General features: G+C 40.4%; 1 protein-coding gene across 3 annotated transcripts; it reads right to left on the minus strand.

The window, feature by feature from the left end:
- Positions 1-4,370, minus strand: zfand2a (zinc finger, AN1-type domain 2A). 3 transcript variants are annotated; one of them, XM_046416209.1, is made up of 10 exons: positions 4,075-4,309; positions 3,257-3,353; positions 3,065-3,159; positions 2,400-2,531; positions 2,163-2,314; positions 1,945-2,079; positions 1,737-1,812; positions 1,564-1,640; positions 505-589; positions 1-310 (listed from the first exon to the last, which is right to left on the minus strand). In XM_046416209.1, the coding sequence occupies exons 2-10, from the start codon at positions 3,309-3,311 to the stop codon at positions 272-274; spliced, it is 846 nt and encodes a 281-aa protein (XP_046272165.1). In that variant the 5' UTR covers positions 3,312-3,353; positions 4,075-4,309; the 3' UTR covers positions 1-271. The 3 variants fall into 3 exon arrangements, with proteins under 3 accessions (XP_046272165.1, XP_046272166.1, XP_046272167.1); XM_046416210.1 differs by having other exon boundaries at positions 174-310; positions 455-589; positions 4,075-4,316; XM_046416211.1 differs by lacking the exons at positions 1-310; positions 505-589; positions 1,564-1,640; positions 1,737-1,812; positions 1,945-2,079 and having other exon boundaries at positions 2,159-2,314; positions 4,075-4,370.
- Between the last annotated feature and the right edge of the window lie 10,018 nt (positions 4,371-14,388).

A 14,388-nucleotide genomic window follows, 5' to 3' on the forward strand; every position in this document is an offset into this window, starting at 1 on the left:
TGCATCTTTGAAATAATTTATTCAATATTCATATATGATAATATAATGGTTTCACTGTGATCAGCATATAAAACATGTACAGAGCAAATCATCAGTAAAAATGATCGATCCTGCTGGCAAAGTGTGTGCTTGTATTGAAGAAGGCGGTAATATTTCAGCTTCCATGAGTATTTCTTCATTTGACAATCATTGATCCTGGATATTGATGTCCCAGATGTGCAATTTCTAGTGGGTAATTAGCACAGCTTGAAGTCTAAATGGTGGTCTGAGATTAAGAAAGGCTGCAGTTGGACTGTTTGGACTCTCTCCCCTAAACGAAGAGAAAATACAGTTAGAAACAAAAGGCAAACATTTCACGTCGTAATTAAAAATGCATCAGGGACTAATTCGTCTTTCAACTTCTGCCAACAAATAATGTTAAAAAAAATGACAGATTGCCATGACAACAGTGTACCTCAACGTGTTCCTGTTAGCATGCTACTGACGGCTAAGCTTTCCTGGTACCTGTTGTCTCTGTTGCTGGCGTCTGTATTCTTCTTCACTGGCAGCAAGAGCCTGAGCAAGTGCCAGATCCTCCTGCTCCTGAGGGCTGAGACGATAATACAATACATCAGACTCACACACACACACACACACTTTTAGACCTGTGAAACCTGGATTCATTTCTCACTGTTTTAGATTTAACTGATCGTGCGCTGTGTATCTGTACACAGATATATCAACCTTTCTGGTGATGCTCGGAAAATCAGTGTCAATCTGAAAGCTCGCGGCGAGATCATCTTTGTAAGCCACAACAAAAAAACACGCTTTTGAGTAAACCCCTGCAAACCATCAGGCTGAGCGCTCACACATATTTCTGTTCATTTCTAAGAAAAATGACAAAAGGAGACTGTGAATGCTGCAGAGGTTCAATATAAAAACAACAAATGAAGTCTGTTTGTTCCTTTGTTCTATTTTACAATAAGACTATCTGTATGGACCTGACATCGAGCGTTTGTGTGAATGATTGGCGCTCCTGATGTGCAGATGGCACTCTATGTGGGAGTCTCTGCCACAAGTGCGTGTGTGTGTGTGTGTGTGTGTGAGAATGGGTGAATGCTGGCTTGTGTTGGAAAGCACTTTGAGCAGACTACAAAAGTGCTTATATGAACGTGGTCCATTTACAATCTGTTGGAGAAACTAGTACCAACACACATAAAAAGAGCCAAGATGAATGTTATTGATGTATTATAAACAATAAACTGAATGTTTCTCGTCAAGTACTGCTGTGTAAATTAAAAAAAAATGCAAGAAAAACTTTGTCCAAATAGAGTTTTTGAGACATAAAGCACACAAAGTTTTCACACCATTTTGACAGTGAGCTTGAGACCTCTTCTTCTTTTATCCCATTTGAAAACCTTTTTTATTTTGAAAAATAAATATTGGGTGATCTTTTATTCATACCGTGTGATTTTATCGCAGTCTGTGTTATCTGAAGTATTAATCCACACTGACACAAGTGTGCAATTTTCAACAGGCAATAAGTAACTTGAAGGATTGTGAGGTTTTATGGCGTTTACTCACCTAGGAGTCGGCTGAACTGCCTGCCTTGAATCAGCCAAAGACATCTCCAAAGCCCTTTGTAAAGCCTGCTCCTCCGTCTGCAGTGACAACACCAGAGCATCACACTCATGTTTACAGTGTCTTCACACTGAGAAATTTTTAATTAGGTGATGCCATGTAAATAACGTGCTTACCATGCCGGCCTGAAATGATGCTGATGGTGGTATTACATTCTGGGCTGAAACTGAAGTGGGGATCCGCTGGGAGGAGCTAGGAAAAGAAAGAAACAAACAAACAAACATGAGGAAATTAATTAAAACTTTAGGTGCCCGTCTAAAAAAGTGATTAGAGTGTTGGTTTTGTATCCAAAATGTACACTCACAACTGAATAGAGTTTCTTACCTGCTGTTGTAGGCTCTGTTATTCGCACTCACACCATTAGAAACAGGTCTGGAGTTTCCTGAAGCAGATGAACTAGACCCAGAAGTGGAGGTGGACGTGGAAGAGGCAGCAGAGGCCCTCATTACAGCAGCATGTCTAAGAGAAAACAGAAAATCATTCTTAGGGTCACATTTCAGACAAAAGAGCAGCATCTGAAGGTGTGGTGTGACTGCACTCACCCTGACTTGGACAGAGGTTTCCCATCAGTCTTACAATCATGGTCTAGCGGATGCCGGTGTTTAAGACAGTAATTTAAATGACACTGATCACAGGTCACTCGTATCATTTCCTTCTGCTTACAGCCTCCTTTAGAGCATTTATTTGTGAAAATCTGAAAGAAAGACAAAAATAGTCTGTTACTTTTGTTTAGATTCGAACTGACTATAAACCTAAAAACACCTCAATTTTATACTAACCTTCCTCTTTCTCTGTGCAGGGTCCGATTTGCAATCCCGATCAATGTGCTCGCCGACTTTGATGTCGGGCATCTCTCCTCTTTTGACAGGAATAGGGATGTTGCACAGAGGACATACTGGGACCTGGATATCCTACAGGAAGAATAAAACCAAAAACATTAGAATAAAACACAGCATTGCACATGCTTAAAAGGTTTTATTAGATTATACATTACAGATGTACTCTCTTTTATTTTCCATTACCATCACTGTTGCTGTCAACTCTGACCTTAAAAGTATAAAAAACATCATTGTTCTTTGATGCTATCAATTTAAACAGAATCTTGACACATAATAATGCTCACCAGAGACTTAGATTGTTGTATACAAGTTGATCATCTTGACCAAATAAATAAATAAAAATCTTTGATCAAAGCTGATCGAAATCTGCAAGGAGAGTTATTATGATAGACCCCGTGGAATCATTTATTAATGTGCACTAATCCACCATAAAGGAAGCCTTTGTCAACAACCTCACAGCACATTATTTATTTATCAAAAAGAGTGAATTATTTGAGACATGAACTGAAATGAACTTTACATGCCAGTTAAATTAAACTGCTAATTGTGTTCAACAGCGTGTAAAAGTAGCACTGAATATTATAATATAAACTATCATCAATTACCTTTTTGTAGGATGACATGCATTTGTGATTTGCATAAGTTATGTGGTCCTTGCAGAAAATCTCTTGACAGGCGTCACATCTCATGGGAAGAAAATCTGGAATATCAAATCAGGTTTAACATATCAGAGACATGTCAGACTTGGCAGGATAAACCAGCAGAACACCTTTTCATCCTTCCCAAGCGCTACTCACCTAAACGTTTGCAGGTCTTCTCGGAGCAGTGCTCCCCTAAATCTGGAAACTCCATCTCAGGGGAAAAAAAACCCTCTTCCGCTGAAAATGGTGAAGTCTGAAGAAAAGAAAATGACTTTTTCGAACAAAATCGTGATGAAGTTTTGAATGTGTGAACGCAGAAACGACTGGACTCACTGCGTGCTAGCTAAGGTTTACTTTGACATTACAAGCGAAGTCATCATGAGTTTTAAGAATAGTTAGCATCGTTAGCTTAGCACCTGGCCAGTTATGACTTAACAACACAGCTTTACAGTACAGTCAGCCGACAGAGCAGCCGCTGTTTTGGGCTTTCAAACGATGCTTTGGTCAGGAAAACAACGGGAAGTCAAATGTTAGGAAACGTCACATACACTGCTAAAGTGCTAGCAGGCTAGGCCAGACTAACTTATACGATTAACTGGGATGGTTACATAACTACAGCTCACGCAGGCTGTAAAGGTACAACTCTCTTAAACAGGAGAAATCTCTGTAACATTACTGTGTCCAAATCAGCAAAATAACGTTTTCAAATCGCCGTGGCTAAACACACAAGAGTTTGAGGTTAGCTTAAATGTAGTCAAGCAATAAGCCAACAATAAGGTACCTTGTCCAAAAAACATTTCTATTAAGCGGGTGAATAAAATCACATGTGCTGCTCCGTCTCCCTCTGTAGACTAAATCTCACTAATAATCAGATTTCACACACGGTTGATTCTCCTGTTCAATCAAATTGTGGCTAAGCTAAGCTAGTAAGTTACATCTAACAGCTAACCGTGACTGTTTTTTTATTTACTCACCGAATCCCGTTTTCTTGTCCGTATGTTGTGTTTTATTAAGAAGTCTATCCTATCCAGGATAATTAAGATCTTTCTCTCGTCTTTCAGACGTAGTAGTTTAACCACAAATCCGAGCACAACTATCTGTTAGCGGCTGAGCTGTCTGTTTTCATCAAGTTTTGATGTGTCACGCACGCTCCTCCCAGAACAACAACAACGTAACCGGACGTCAGGAAAACAAGCGTCACCGCAGGAGGGGCTTTTTTAGAAATGTCAAGTAAATTCTGGAAACATCCTTTCACATGCATGTACATTCTTCTGAGTTGGTGGCCCGTCAGCGTCTGCTATTGTGATCGGCCAGGTTTACCTTACTTTCCACATTAGTTCACATTATAAGCTGATCCAGCTCTTCATTTTAGGTTTCTTTTGAAATCTCATATGTATTGTATCGTGTCTATCTCGATGCCACAGAAAGTCTAATAATATACAATATATGTAGATTTTTTTTTTCAGGAAACGTGTATTTAAAATAATATTTGCTGCCATCGAGTGGTGAAAACGAAGAACACACAACGCTAATTTAGTCGTCTTTAAACGAGTTTAGGCGTACTACCACAAGCACATCCCGCGAATACTTTCAAAATAAAGCAACCAAACTCATATGGCTGTGTTAATTGTCACACGTCATGTGTGGTGGAAAAAACAGACACAAATTATTATGCTCTTTTAGGGGAGTATTAATTTCCGTTTATATTAATAGTTAATGTGTTTAAGAAGTATTCAAACAAAAAAAAAATCCGTTCCATGCAATGTATTTCAATAAACAGTCGTGAAATTAATACTTTTGATCACCTCGATATTGCATTGTTTTGAAAGGTCTTACCGGAAGTGATCGTATAGCATTGTGTTCCTATCTTGACGCTATGTGGTTTTGAAGACCGTAACGGTGAATGCATGATAAAATTGTTGCTAACTTTAGGTATTTTTTTTAAATATATATTTTAAACTAGATTTCTTGCATTGCGCTCCTTTAATACTTATTTGGGTTTGCTGTGCGTTAATACACCGCAGTGTCCGCCACCTGAGCTAGCTTGAGGATTGTTCTAGTAGCTAAGTTATTAGTTAGCATTATGACATTTTTCCACATTATATTTTCTTGTGTTTGTTGCCGTCTACTGGTCACACTGTGGAATTGCAAGATGTTAAATTTAGCACTATCATCAATACAGTACACGGATAAACCACTGGAAACAAACAAACGGAAATGATTTATTGTTCTCTATTCTTAATCATTTAGTACTAATGGTAATAAATATAATACATTTCAATAATATACACTTTGTTATCAAATATATGAACCAGTGTACCATGAAATCTAATCTATGATAGTCATCCCTCCTCTCTGTTGGACCACCTATTCCCAAATATCTCAGCATTGAATCCAACAAATGGCTCCCATCAGGGCTTCTCTTCAGCGTAGAGCAACAAATTGGCACTTCACTTCCCTGCAGCCATTTCATTTTAAATGCAGATTACCTTTTTTTTTCTGTCCAGAGTTACAGTCGAGACCACTCCACTTGTTATGATTTTTATGTCCCGCCATGTCCCCATCCTCTCCACCAGCTGATTGCCTTCTGAAAGATGCTTGTATTTTAATTAACTTATCGCTATTGCTCACCCTGTCTTGTTATCCCTCCTCAGTCAGAGCAGCATATAAGATTGGTGCATTTTCATACATTTGACCAAACAATCTCAGCTCAAGATCCACTTCCGCTTCTTCATCACTGAATCAAGTTTGCACAGTTGTTGTTGACCTGGATGGTTCTGTTGACATGTTTGTTGAACTCCTGTAGTAATCAGTAATACTAAGCAGACCTTTGAATAAAGACTATTTTTTAAAACTATGGTTTCCAAGGTCAAGAATTAACACTGTGTCCGCACACTCCTCCTTTCGTTTGCCAAAGTGTAGGACTGTTTTTACTAGGCCTGTACTCTACCTCTGCAAGCTGGAGAGGAGATGTGGACTACAATTAAACTTACGAGAATCCTCAAACACACATTTCACATTTCAAATTTTATACAGCACTTTCCAAAAGAACTTCAGTCTTGTAGTATTACTTGACTTCTGGGAACAGATTCACATAAACCCCTTAATGGGGCCATTTGTGGTGTCAACACTTTGTGCTCCGATGGGATAAGCGTTAAAAGACGCAGCGTCTGCGTGGAGACAGGCAGAGTTTCCCAGCGAACCGAGCGGACAGCAGGACAGCACTTTAAACTGCTGATCTAGCTGCTCTGTGGAAGGCCGGTTGGCGGCTGCAGGTACCTGAGGGCTCCTGCTGGTTTTAATCACAGTATGTTTCAAGAGGAATATGTGCTCACTGAAGCCTGCAGTTATTCTGTCTCTCATTATCATTAGCTGGACAGCGCCTGAGCGTTGCATCGTAGGGGACAATTTGTGCTACTAGTTAACATTTTGTACCAATGAGAGACACTGAGGAAGTGAAGGAATTTCATGTTTCTTTTACAGCAGTGGAAAACTAAAAATCTGACTTCGCTGTGCTTTACATGGAGCTTTCCTCTGCCCACTAACGGTAAAGGTAAAAGACTGGGATTTAAGTCTAAAAAATATACTCCCTAATCCGCAATGTCCTGAATGTTCAGAATACTCCACATTAGACTGTTAGCTGCCACGAGAGCTGCTTTTGGGATCAATTACAATTCATTTTGAATTAATTTCATAAACAGTCTGTGCCATGGTACAGTTACATGAGTGTTTTTTTGATCACATGTAATTCAACATAAGGTGGTAAAACATACAGCGATACAGTTAGGCAGCACATCTACGTAAATTACGAGTAGCGTTTGACCCGAAGTTGAAGCTGGCGGCACACAAACAACACTGCTACAGCCTGGTTTGGATTACAAAAACACAGTACGATTCACTGTATTCCAATCTACATGTACATATACTTACACCCTGGACTGGTCGCCAGGCAATCACAGTATATTGTACATATTCTACTATGTAAAGATGTATCACTCTCTTCTGAACATATATGCATTGTATCATAAATATGGCCTAATGTGTATAACGTCTGTAAGTTTTGAATGTCATCTACATTATTTTCTTAAAGTTTAGCTTAAATATGCCCACCAGTGTCTTTATTCAACTTTTAGGATTAGACAAGTTGAGGGCTGATTTAGATTTAATAAAAGTCATAATAAATTCAATCTTGTAAGCCTGGAAAATAGCAGGTTCTCTCAACGGCAGCTCTGAGAAACTGATCACTGAAGACTCAATGTGCCAGATGGTGAAATAGTTATGTGCTTTCTATCCTTTGAAGTATTTAACCCCAGAGGAGTCTTTGGAAAAGCCTAAAGTAATATTCAGCATTCATGAAAATGTGTGTAACTCACTTTTATTAAAAAGTGAGACAGAGCCATATAATTCCAATATCACAATTTGACATCAATTATTTAAACTCCAAGTCCAATCAGCCAATCTTTTTGACAATTTACAGAGAATGGGTCTTAAATGGTGTTCTGGAATTTGAGTTTGGACTGCTCTCTCAGATGACTGAGCGTAAAGCAGTGAAACATTGTTTCAGATGGCACGTGGGCTAAATCTCTTGCAAACTGATGCCTTAAATACGTTGAGCTATCGGAGCAGAGAACGTCTCAGTTTAATGCCCCCAGGCTGAGTGGTGTCTTTGCAGGTTTTACCAGCTGATGGCAGCAGGATTCTTCTGCAAGACTCTGCTCACTGAGCTGAGGAGGAACAAGGAGTAGAAATCCCGGAGGATTTAGTGTCCTCAGCGTGCACAGCAGTGTATTTGTCTGTGTGTTGTCACTATGTGGTGAAAATCCTTTCCTGAATGGAAATTATTTCTTTTAATTGTTGTTATAACATGAAAGCCACAACGCTGCTTTTACATGACAAGTCTACACTATTTAGACAAAAGTATTGGGACAGGTTAGTGTTACACCAACAGGGACTTTAATGACACTGCGTTCTAAACACACAGGCAATTTTGCAGCTTCCACTCTTCTGGGAAAGTTTTCCACAACATGTTGGCGTGTTTCTGTGGGGATTTTATTCCCATTCATTCATGCAGAGCATTTGTGAGGTCAGACACTGATGTTGGACCAAAAGGCCTGGCTCACAATCTCTGCTCCAGTTCATCCCAAAGGTGTTGGATGAGGTTGAGGTCAGGGTTCTGTGTGGGCCAGTCAAGGTCTTCTACACCAAACTCATCCAACCATGTCTTTATGGAGCTTTGCTTTGTGCACTGGGACACAGTCATGCTGAAATAGAAAAGGGCCCCACACACACCTGAATTCAATAACAAAGAGGTGTCTCAATACTTTTGCCCATACAGTGTATTTGTGTCAAAGTCTCAATACATTTTAACTAATTACAAGAACATTTAGGGAGGACAGTCATGACTTTTTCAGCTTTCGCCATTAATCCGACGAAATGAAGCTGAAGGGAACAATAAAGTAACTGATTTAAACGACATCACTGCCGTATCGGACTCCTCTTTCGAGATTTTAAATATAACATAAGAGTCCGTCATCAGGAACACACAGAGGGCATGAATTTCTCTCCCGTGCGCCAACACCTGCCTCATAAGCTGCCAACGCTGTGGCCAGATGGTACCGCTCTGAGAACACCTGGCCCTCCACCACACACAGCCCTGCAGCTTCCTCCCACGCCGCACACCCAGGCCTCTTCTACAGCTGCCGCTAAGGATGCAATTTCAGATTACTGGAGGATTAGAGAATCTCTCGGCAGAGCAACTGAACAGCATCTAATGTATCACTTGTGTTCTTTACCGGAGGACGGAAGGTGCTCAAAAACACTTTCCACTGTTAAATAAATCTTTTCAGACTTTGGTGCTTTTGACAGAAAGAGCAACGTCCCTTTGAGTTTGGCATCTGTGGCTTAGATTGGTACTCTGTGTGTGTGTGTGTGTGTGTGTGTGTGTGTGTACTGCACTTTGCATGACGTCCTTACCAGGTCCCAGCACTGTGTAAAATGTTTTCAGCTTGCTGAAGTGCTGAGCCCAGATGTTTTGTTAACTTCTATAGCACAGTTGTAAGAAAACACTTTAACTAACTTCTGTGGTGAAGCCCACAGCCCACAGGCCAGAGGCCAGAGGGCAGCGGTCTGCTCTTGTCTCAAGAAAAGTGGGTGTTTTGTCCTGTCCAGCAGTTTGCTCCTCACGTGTTGAACTCCTGAGACATCTGCTCACCATGTTTACATGCATGTGTGTGTCAACACTCAGTGAACAGGATAAACAGTGGATAGCAAACAGCCACTAGAGGGCACAGCAGGTCTTTTTTATGCACACCGAAGCAGGTCTTTTGAGACTTTGGTTTGATGACACCCTGATTTGAGGTCAAGGAGCCCGAAAGATCTGAAGCTTTACACGAGTCTGGTAATGTTTTTATAAGGTTTGAGTCACCGGCTTCTAACTAAATGCAGCATGCAGATGCAGAGCGATTTGTGCCCCTGCACGATGTGATAGTAAAGTCAACTTTTCATCCACACAATCAGACAACAACCAGTCCAAAATATACACCCCCCTCCCCCTTTTTTTTGTAAAAGACATTTGTGTGGGAATCAACGGCGGCAGCAGGGCTACTACATAAGCCTCAAGTTAGCATCTCAGAAGTTCACAGTGAGCTTCAATCTGTCTTTTTGTGTCAGAACATGTTGTCTTGTTTCACTGCAGTGTAATTCTACAGTAAATATCTCTGGGGTTTTCGGCATGTTTTTTTGTTCAGCAGCAGATGGCCGGGCTGCAGAATACAGTCAACATTCTCTCTACCAGATCTTTGTAATGTGAGGAAGCAGCGAGGGACTAACTAGCTATCCTGCCATCACTTCCAAATTGGCTCCAGCCAAAATAAACCACACAGGCAACTAGTTAGTATTTTGGTGATAATAAAGGTCCTTGTCTTGACTTTGTCCCTGATTTTTGTGCTGAGATTAGCCTCCAAAGTTAAGGAATGTTCCTCTTACTGTTGTAGCTCAGTGCACATGCATCACAGGATAATATACCAGCATAATATGCAGGGAGAAGGTGACCTGAAGGGAAGTGAAGTTCATGTATTTCTCTCTCTCTCTCTCTCAGGAACCTGTGAAGTTGTTGTAAGGACTTTTGGGCTGTCCAACATGTTTAACATCAAGCAAACCCACAATGTCATAAAGCTTTTCTTGTGAACACACACACAGTTTCATGCACAGAAGCTATACGAGCTATAATAACAAGACAGCCACAGTGACAGGCAGACTATATTCACCTCTTCATGTTTCCACCCATCCAAAACCATTTGGGATTATATGGAGGATGGCTTAAAATTCGGATAGGCTACACACGCTGTTTTTATTTTTTTTTATATATTCCTGTAGAGTTGAATTATTAGATTGAAGTTGAATAATAAGCACTGAGTCAAACAGCACACCCTTCATCTGCGGGAGCTGTAATTAACGGGGGCAAAATGCAGGCGGTGGCGAAGGAAGAAAAAAAAATGCAAATTATTCTGCACAAAGGCTCCTCACAAATTGGCGTCACCATTTCTCAAATTATATCATTACTATATTTTGAAAATGTTAATCTGTTGAGCGGATTTCCCGGGGGAGTTGAGTAAATTAGTTCTATTTCCGAGACTGCCTCTCTGCAAAGGCACGGCAGCGACAAGCACCTCTGATTTGCTGATTACAATTAGACTCCCCAGTTTGGGCTCCTTCAAGCATTGATAATTTTCGGCATATTAAGCACGTTTTAGCAAAGGTGATAAGTCAGTTTTAATTGAAATGAAATTATTATTCTAATGGAAGTTTGGTTATTATTATTAGGAGGCACTAGTCATTCTAGCTTCATTTTTAATATATAAATGCTGGGGAGTGAAAAAAAAAAGAAAAGATTTTGAAGGGCATTAGGGTGTCAGGATTGAATGAGGTAATTTGAAGGGAATTACTTTCTCTCTTCTATCAGAAATGAACTGAATTAAAAGTCCAAATCAATCGCTTTCACTTCTCCATTCTACTTTGACAGCGGCACAATTACAGATAATTAGATGGGAGGAAACTTTTAATTGTGGGATTAGAAGGAGAGAGAATTTGTAGGATCAGAGGAAAAAATTTCGAGGCAGAGTTTCTTGCTTAAAATCGAATCAAAGGATTTGCGAGCTTAAAATGGCAACCGGCTTTTTTCTTCCCCCTACTGTTTAATTGGAATTGCATCTAGTTCATCCAAATCATCCAAAACAATTAATTTAGATTTAATTCTATAATTATCATCAAATCGAATAATGTGCAACCTAATTTAGATAGTTAAAAATTAACGTGCGTGAAGTTAATTGAGTAATTAAACTCCTAAACTGCTGCCTATTAATTTGCCTGCCTAATTAAAAATGAATTTGATTCTGTGCTGCTAAAAGTAAGCATCGGTGCTGGATGGGGCGTCTTGATAAGGCCTGAGTCTCATTCGGGGGGTTTTGGGGTGTATCATTTGAACACCTTTATTTAGTTGGCACGCCTGTGAAATTCAGTTATCTGGTTATCTTGCAGGAAGGTGAGTGCGCTGCTCCGAAATCCTCTTAGGAGACTAACAGGCAAACAAGACAAAAAGTTGACAGTGGGAAGAGACTTATTTAGGGGAGGAAAACGATTAACTGGCTTCTGTTGACTTCTGTTTTATTTAGCCTCGAAGAGAAACTTTGATGGGTACAAAAGAGAACAGCAAAACGACTGTGGCCTTTAAAACTCTTGATTGGAATGTAAATAAGCGTGTGGTGTGCGTATTAGAGGGCTTTCCATGCGCTCCATTAGTGCCACTGCTGTTTTCTTCACTTAATTCATCACTGTAGTCAGTAGTGGACTTGCAGCCAACTTGAGAGCACCCGTAAGTGATTGTAGCAACATTTAAAACTCCTCAGTTGTGAAATAAACATGTAGCATAAAGCAGCAACAGCAGAAAACGGCAACACGTGTCTGGCTTTGTGCGTAAAGTGGCCATAAGCATCACCTCATCTCTGGACGTAATCTCACGTTTCTCGCTTTGAGTCCCTCTTAAGATTGAATCTAAATGTGTCTCCAATGGGAGCAGAGGGCTGTTCTGTCACCCAGCTGGTGCTTGAGGCGAAGGGTAACAACTGACTGAGCTTTGTGGGGTGAAAAACGTCCACACACGCGGCAGCAAATACGCAAACAAAGCACAGGTAGTTTTGGAAAGGTTTAGAAAGTTTGCTCTCTCTAATTCAAAGAGGACACTCCTCCTTATGAGCTTAGATTCTACTTTTGTACACTTATTTTCACACACACACTCTCTCACAGGAAAACACTTGAGCTGTGTGCATCTGTCGTTCTTTTTTCCTCCACTGCTTGTTTGGTCCTGGAATATTTATTTCCTTGGATGGAAACTTAATCAATTAGTCTATAGGCCCCTGTGCTCTTATTGATTCAGATCAGCAATGCATAAATGCAATAAAGACGATGCGTCCAGCTGCAACAAACGACTCAGGACTCTCAGTGAGAAGAAAAAAAATGTTTTGTTATTATTATTTCTTCTCCTCTGAACAGCTGCCAAAAGGGCTAGTTATGAAAAAAAGGAAAAAAAAGGTAACAAGGCAGGGCAACAGCGCGGCTCAATGCTGGCCTTGTTCGCCTTATTATCGGGTTAATTAAAGCTAGAATCTGACAATGTCACCCGGTTGTAGAAAAACGGATTTAAATGCAATGTCTCTGGAGACTGTGTCAAGGGCTGCCTTTCACTGAGCTCCTGTGTGCGGCCGAGTTAGGGGTGTGGGGTGGGCTGGGGAACAGTCTATATATGCTCTGAAATGACCAAAAGCAATCACTGAATTTTAGATGTTCAAAAAAAAAAAAAAAAAGAAATGAATGGGGAGGAATTATTCATTAGATCTTGTCCGTGTGCGTTAGAATTAAAGTTAAAATACAAAGGGGCTTCAAAGACGAGCCCTCTGCTGCTGCTGCTGCTGCTGCTGTAACAAAAAGGAGGGGAGAGATGGATAAATAAGCGAGATTTCTGAGGAGTTCATTAAAATGTAGGGCTACACACACTGAAATACAGAAGGTTGTTATTTGGGCTTGGGGTCAAGTGACGAGCGGATTATATACTTCCTCATAATAATATTAATTAAACAATTTGCATGCTAATAGGGTAACAATTATCGCAGCTTCTGTTGAGAGATTCAGGTTATTACAACATGCCAATCCGGGTGCCAAGGGTCAGGGAATGAGTGGGGTGCGAAATTTCAACTCTGATTAACATTATGACAGCGCCAGACTTGGGATAAATAAAGTCGAATTAATTATTTGAAAACCTAATGAGCAGATAGGATTGAGGCAAGTCACATCACATTGAGTGCACGTTGCACAAGTGGATGAGCTTTCCAGTTGTGCTTTCCTGACAGGAAACGCTGTGGATGCCTGTAATGCACATACGAGGACGGTGTTTTATTGTGTTACACTGGAATTCTCCTTGTTCATTTTAGCAGTTGAAGCCTGCCTTTATTTGGTCATATATTTTGTTCATAACACAGCGTAGGTCGAAGAGGCTTTTAACAGTAAAATATAGTTTCACTTTGTGCCCTCAGCAGTATCTCAGCTCCCCTTTAAATGCACCCATATTTCAGCAATCACCCTATTTGCTTTACGTCCTGCGTGTGAACCTGCCTGATTGTAAAGGTTTAAAGTGTTTAAATGATGACCCATAACTAACATGGAGGGCTTTTTTATCTTAACTAAGCGCTTTCCAGAGTGAGGCTCAGGGAAAAGAAAGTTGCAAGCATCCCTGGGGGGGTAAGAAGGATATTTTAATTCAGTGAAATATTACCATTTATTATTGTCGTTTTTGATCAGCTTTCACTTTCTTTTCTCGGCTGCTTCCCCAACAGATGTGACCATATAGAATAATGCAAATAAAATAAGAAGGATGCACAAAACAAAACAATAATCATAAAAATAAACAGCTATGGCTTTAACTTGGATAAAAATAGGGTGATTTTTTATTGTCGAATCCGGTCTAACATTCATCTGTTAGCAGGTCCTTCACTGAACAAAAAAAGTCCCGGAGCCTCTGGCCTTTCCTATCCGCCTGTAGCCTCTTCTTCCTGGGATTCAGTGAGCCCTTCCTCCCGGTGGGTCCCCCGTGTAGTTGCGATGTAGTTCTTATCAAAGCCCTCCTGTCTTGTTGTGACAGCTCTGATATTGTTTATTGAGGTGGATGTCAGCTTTAATTAGCAATCGATACGGGGAGCGTTTGCAGAGCGCGTCTCTGACGTCAGAGTCCATTACCGCTT

Source organism: Scatophagus argus, chromosome 16, assembly GCF_020382885.2.
Source record: "Scatophagus argus isolate fScaArg1 chromosome 16, fScaArg1.pri, whole genome shotgun sequence".
Classification (NCBI taxonomy): domain Eukaryota; kingdom Metazoa; phylum Chordata; class Actinopteri; family Scatophagidae; genus Scatophagus; species Scatophagus argus.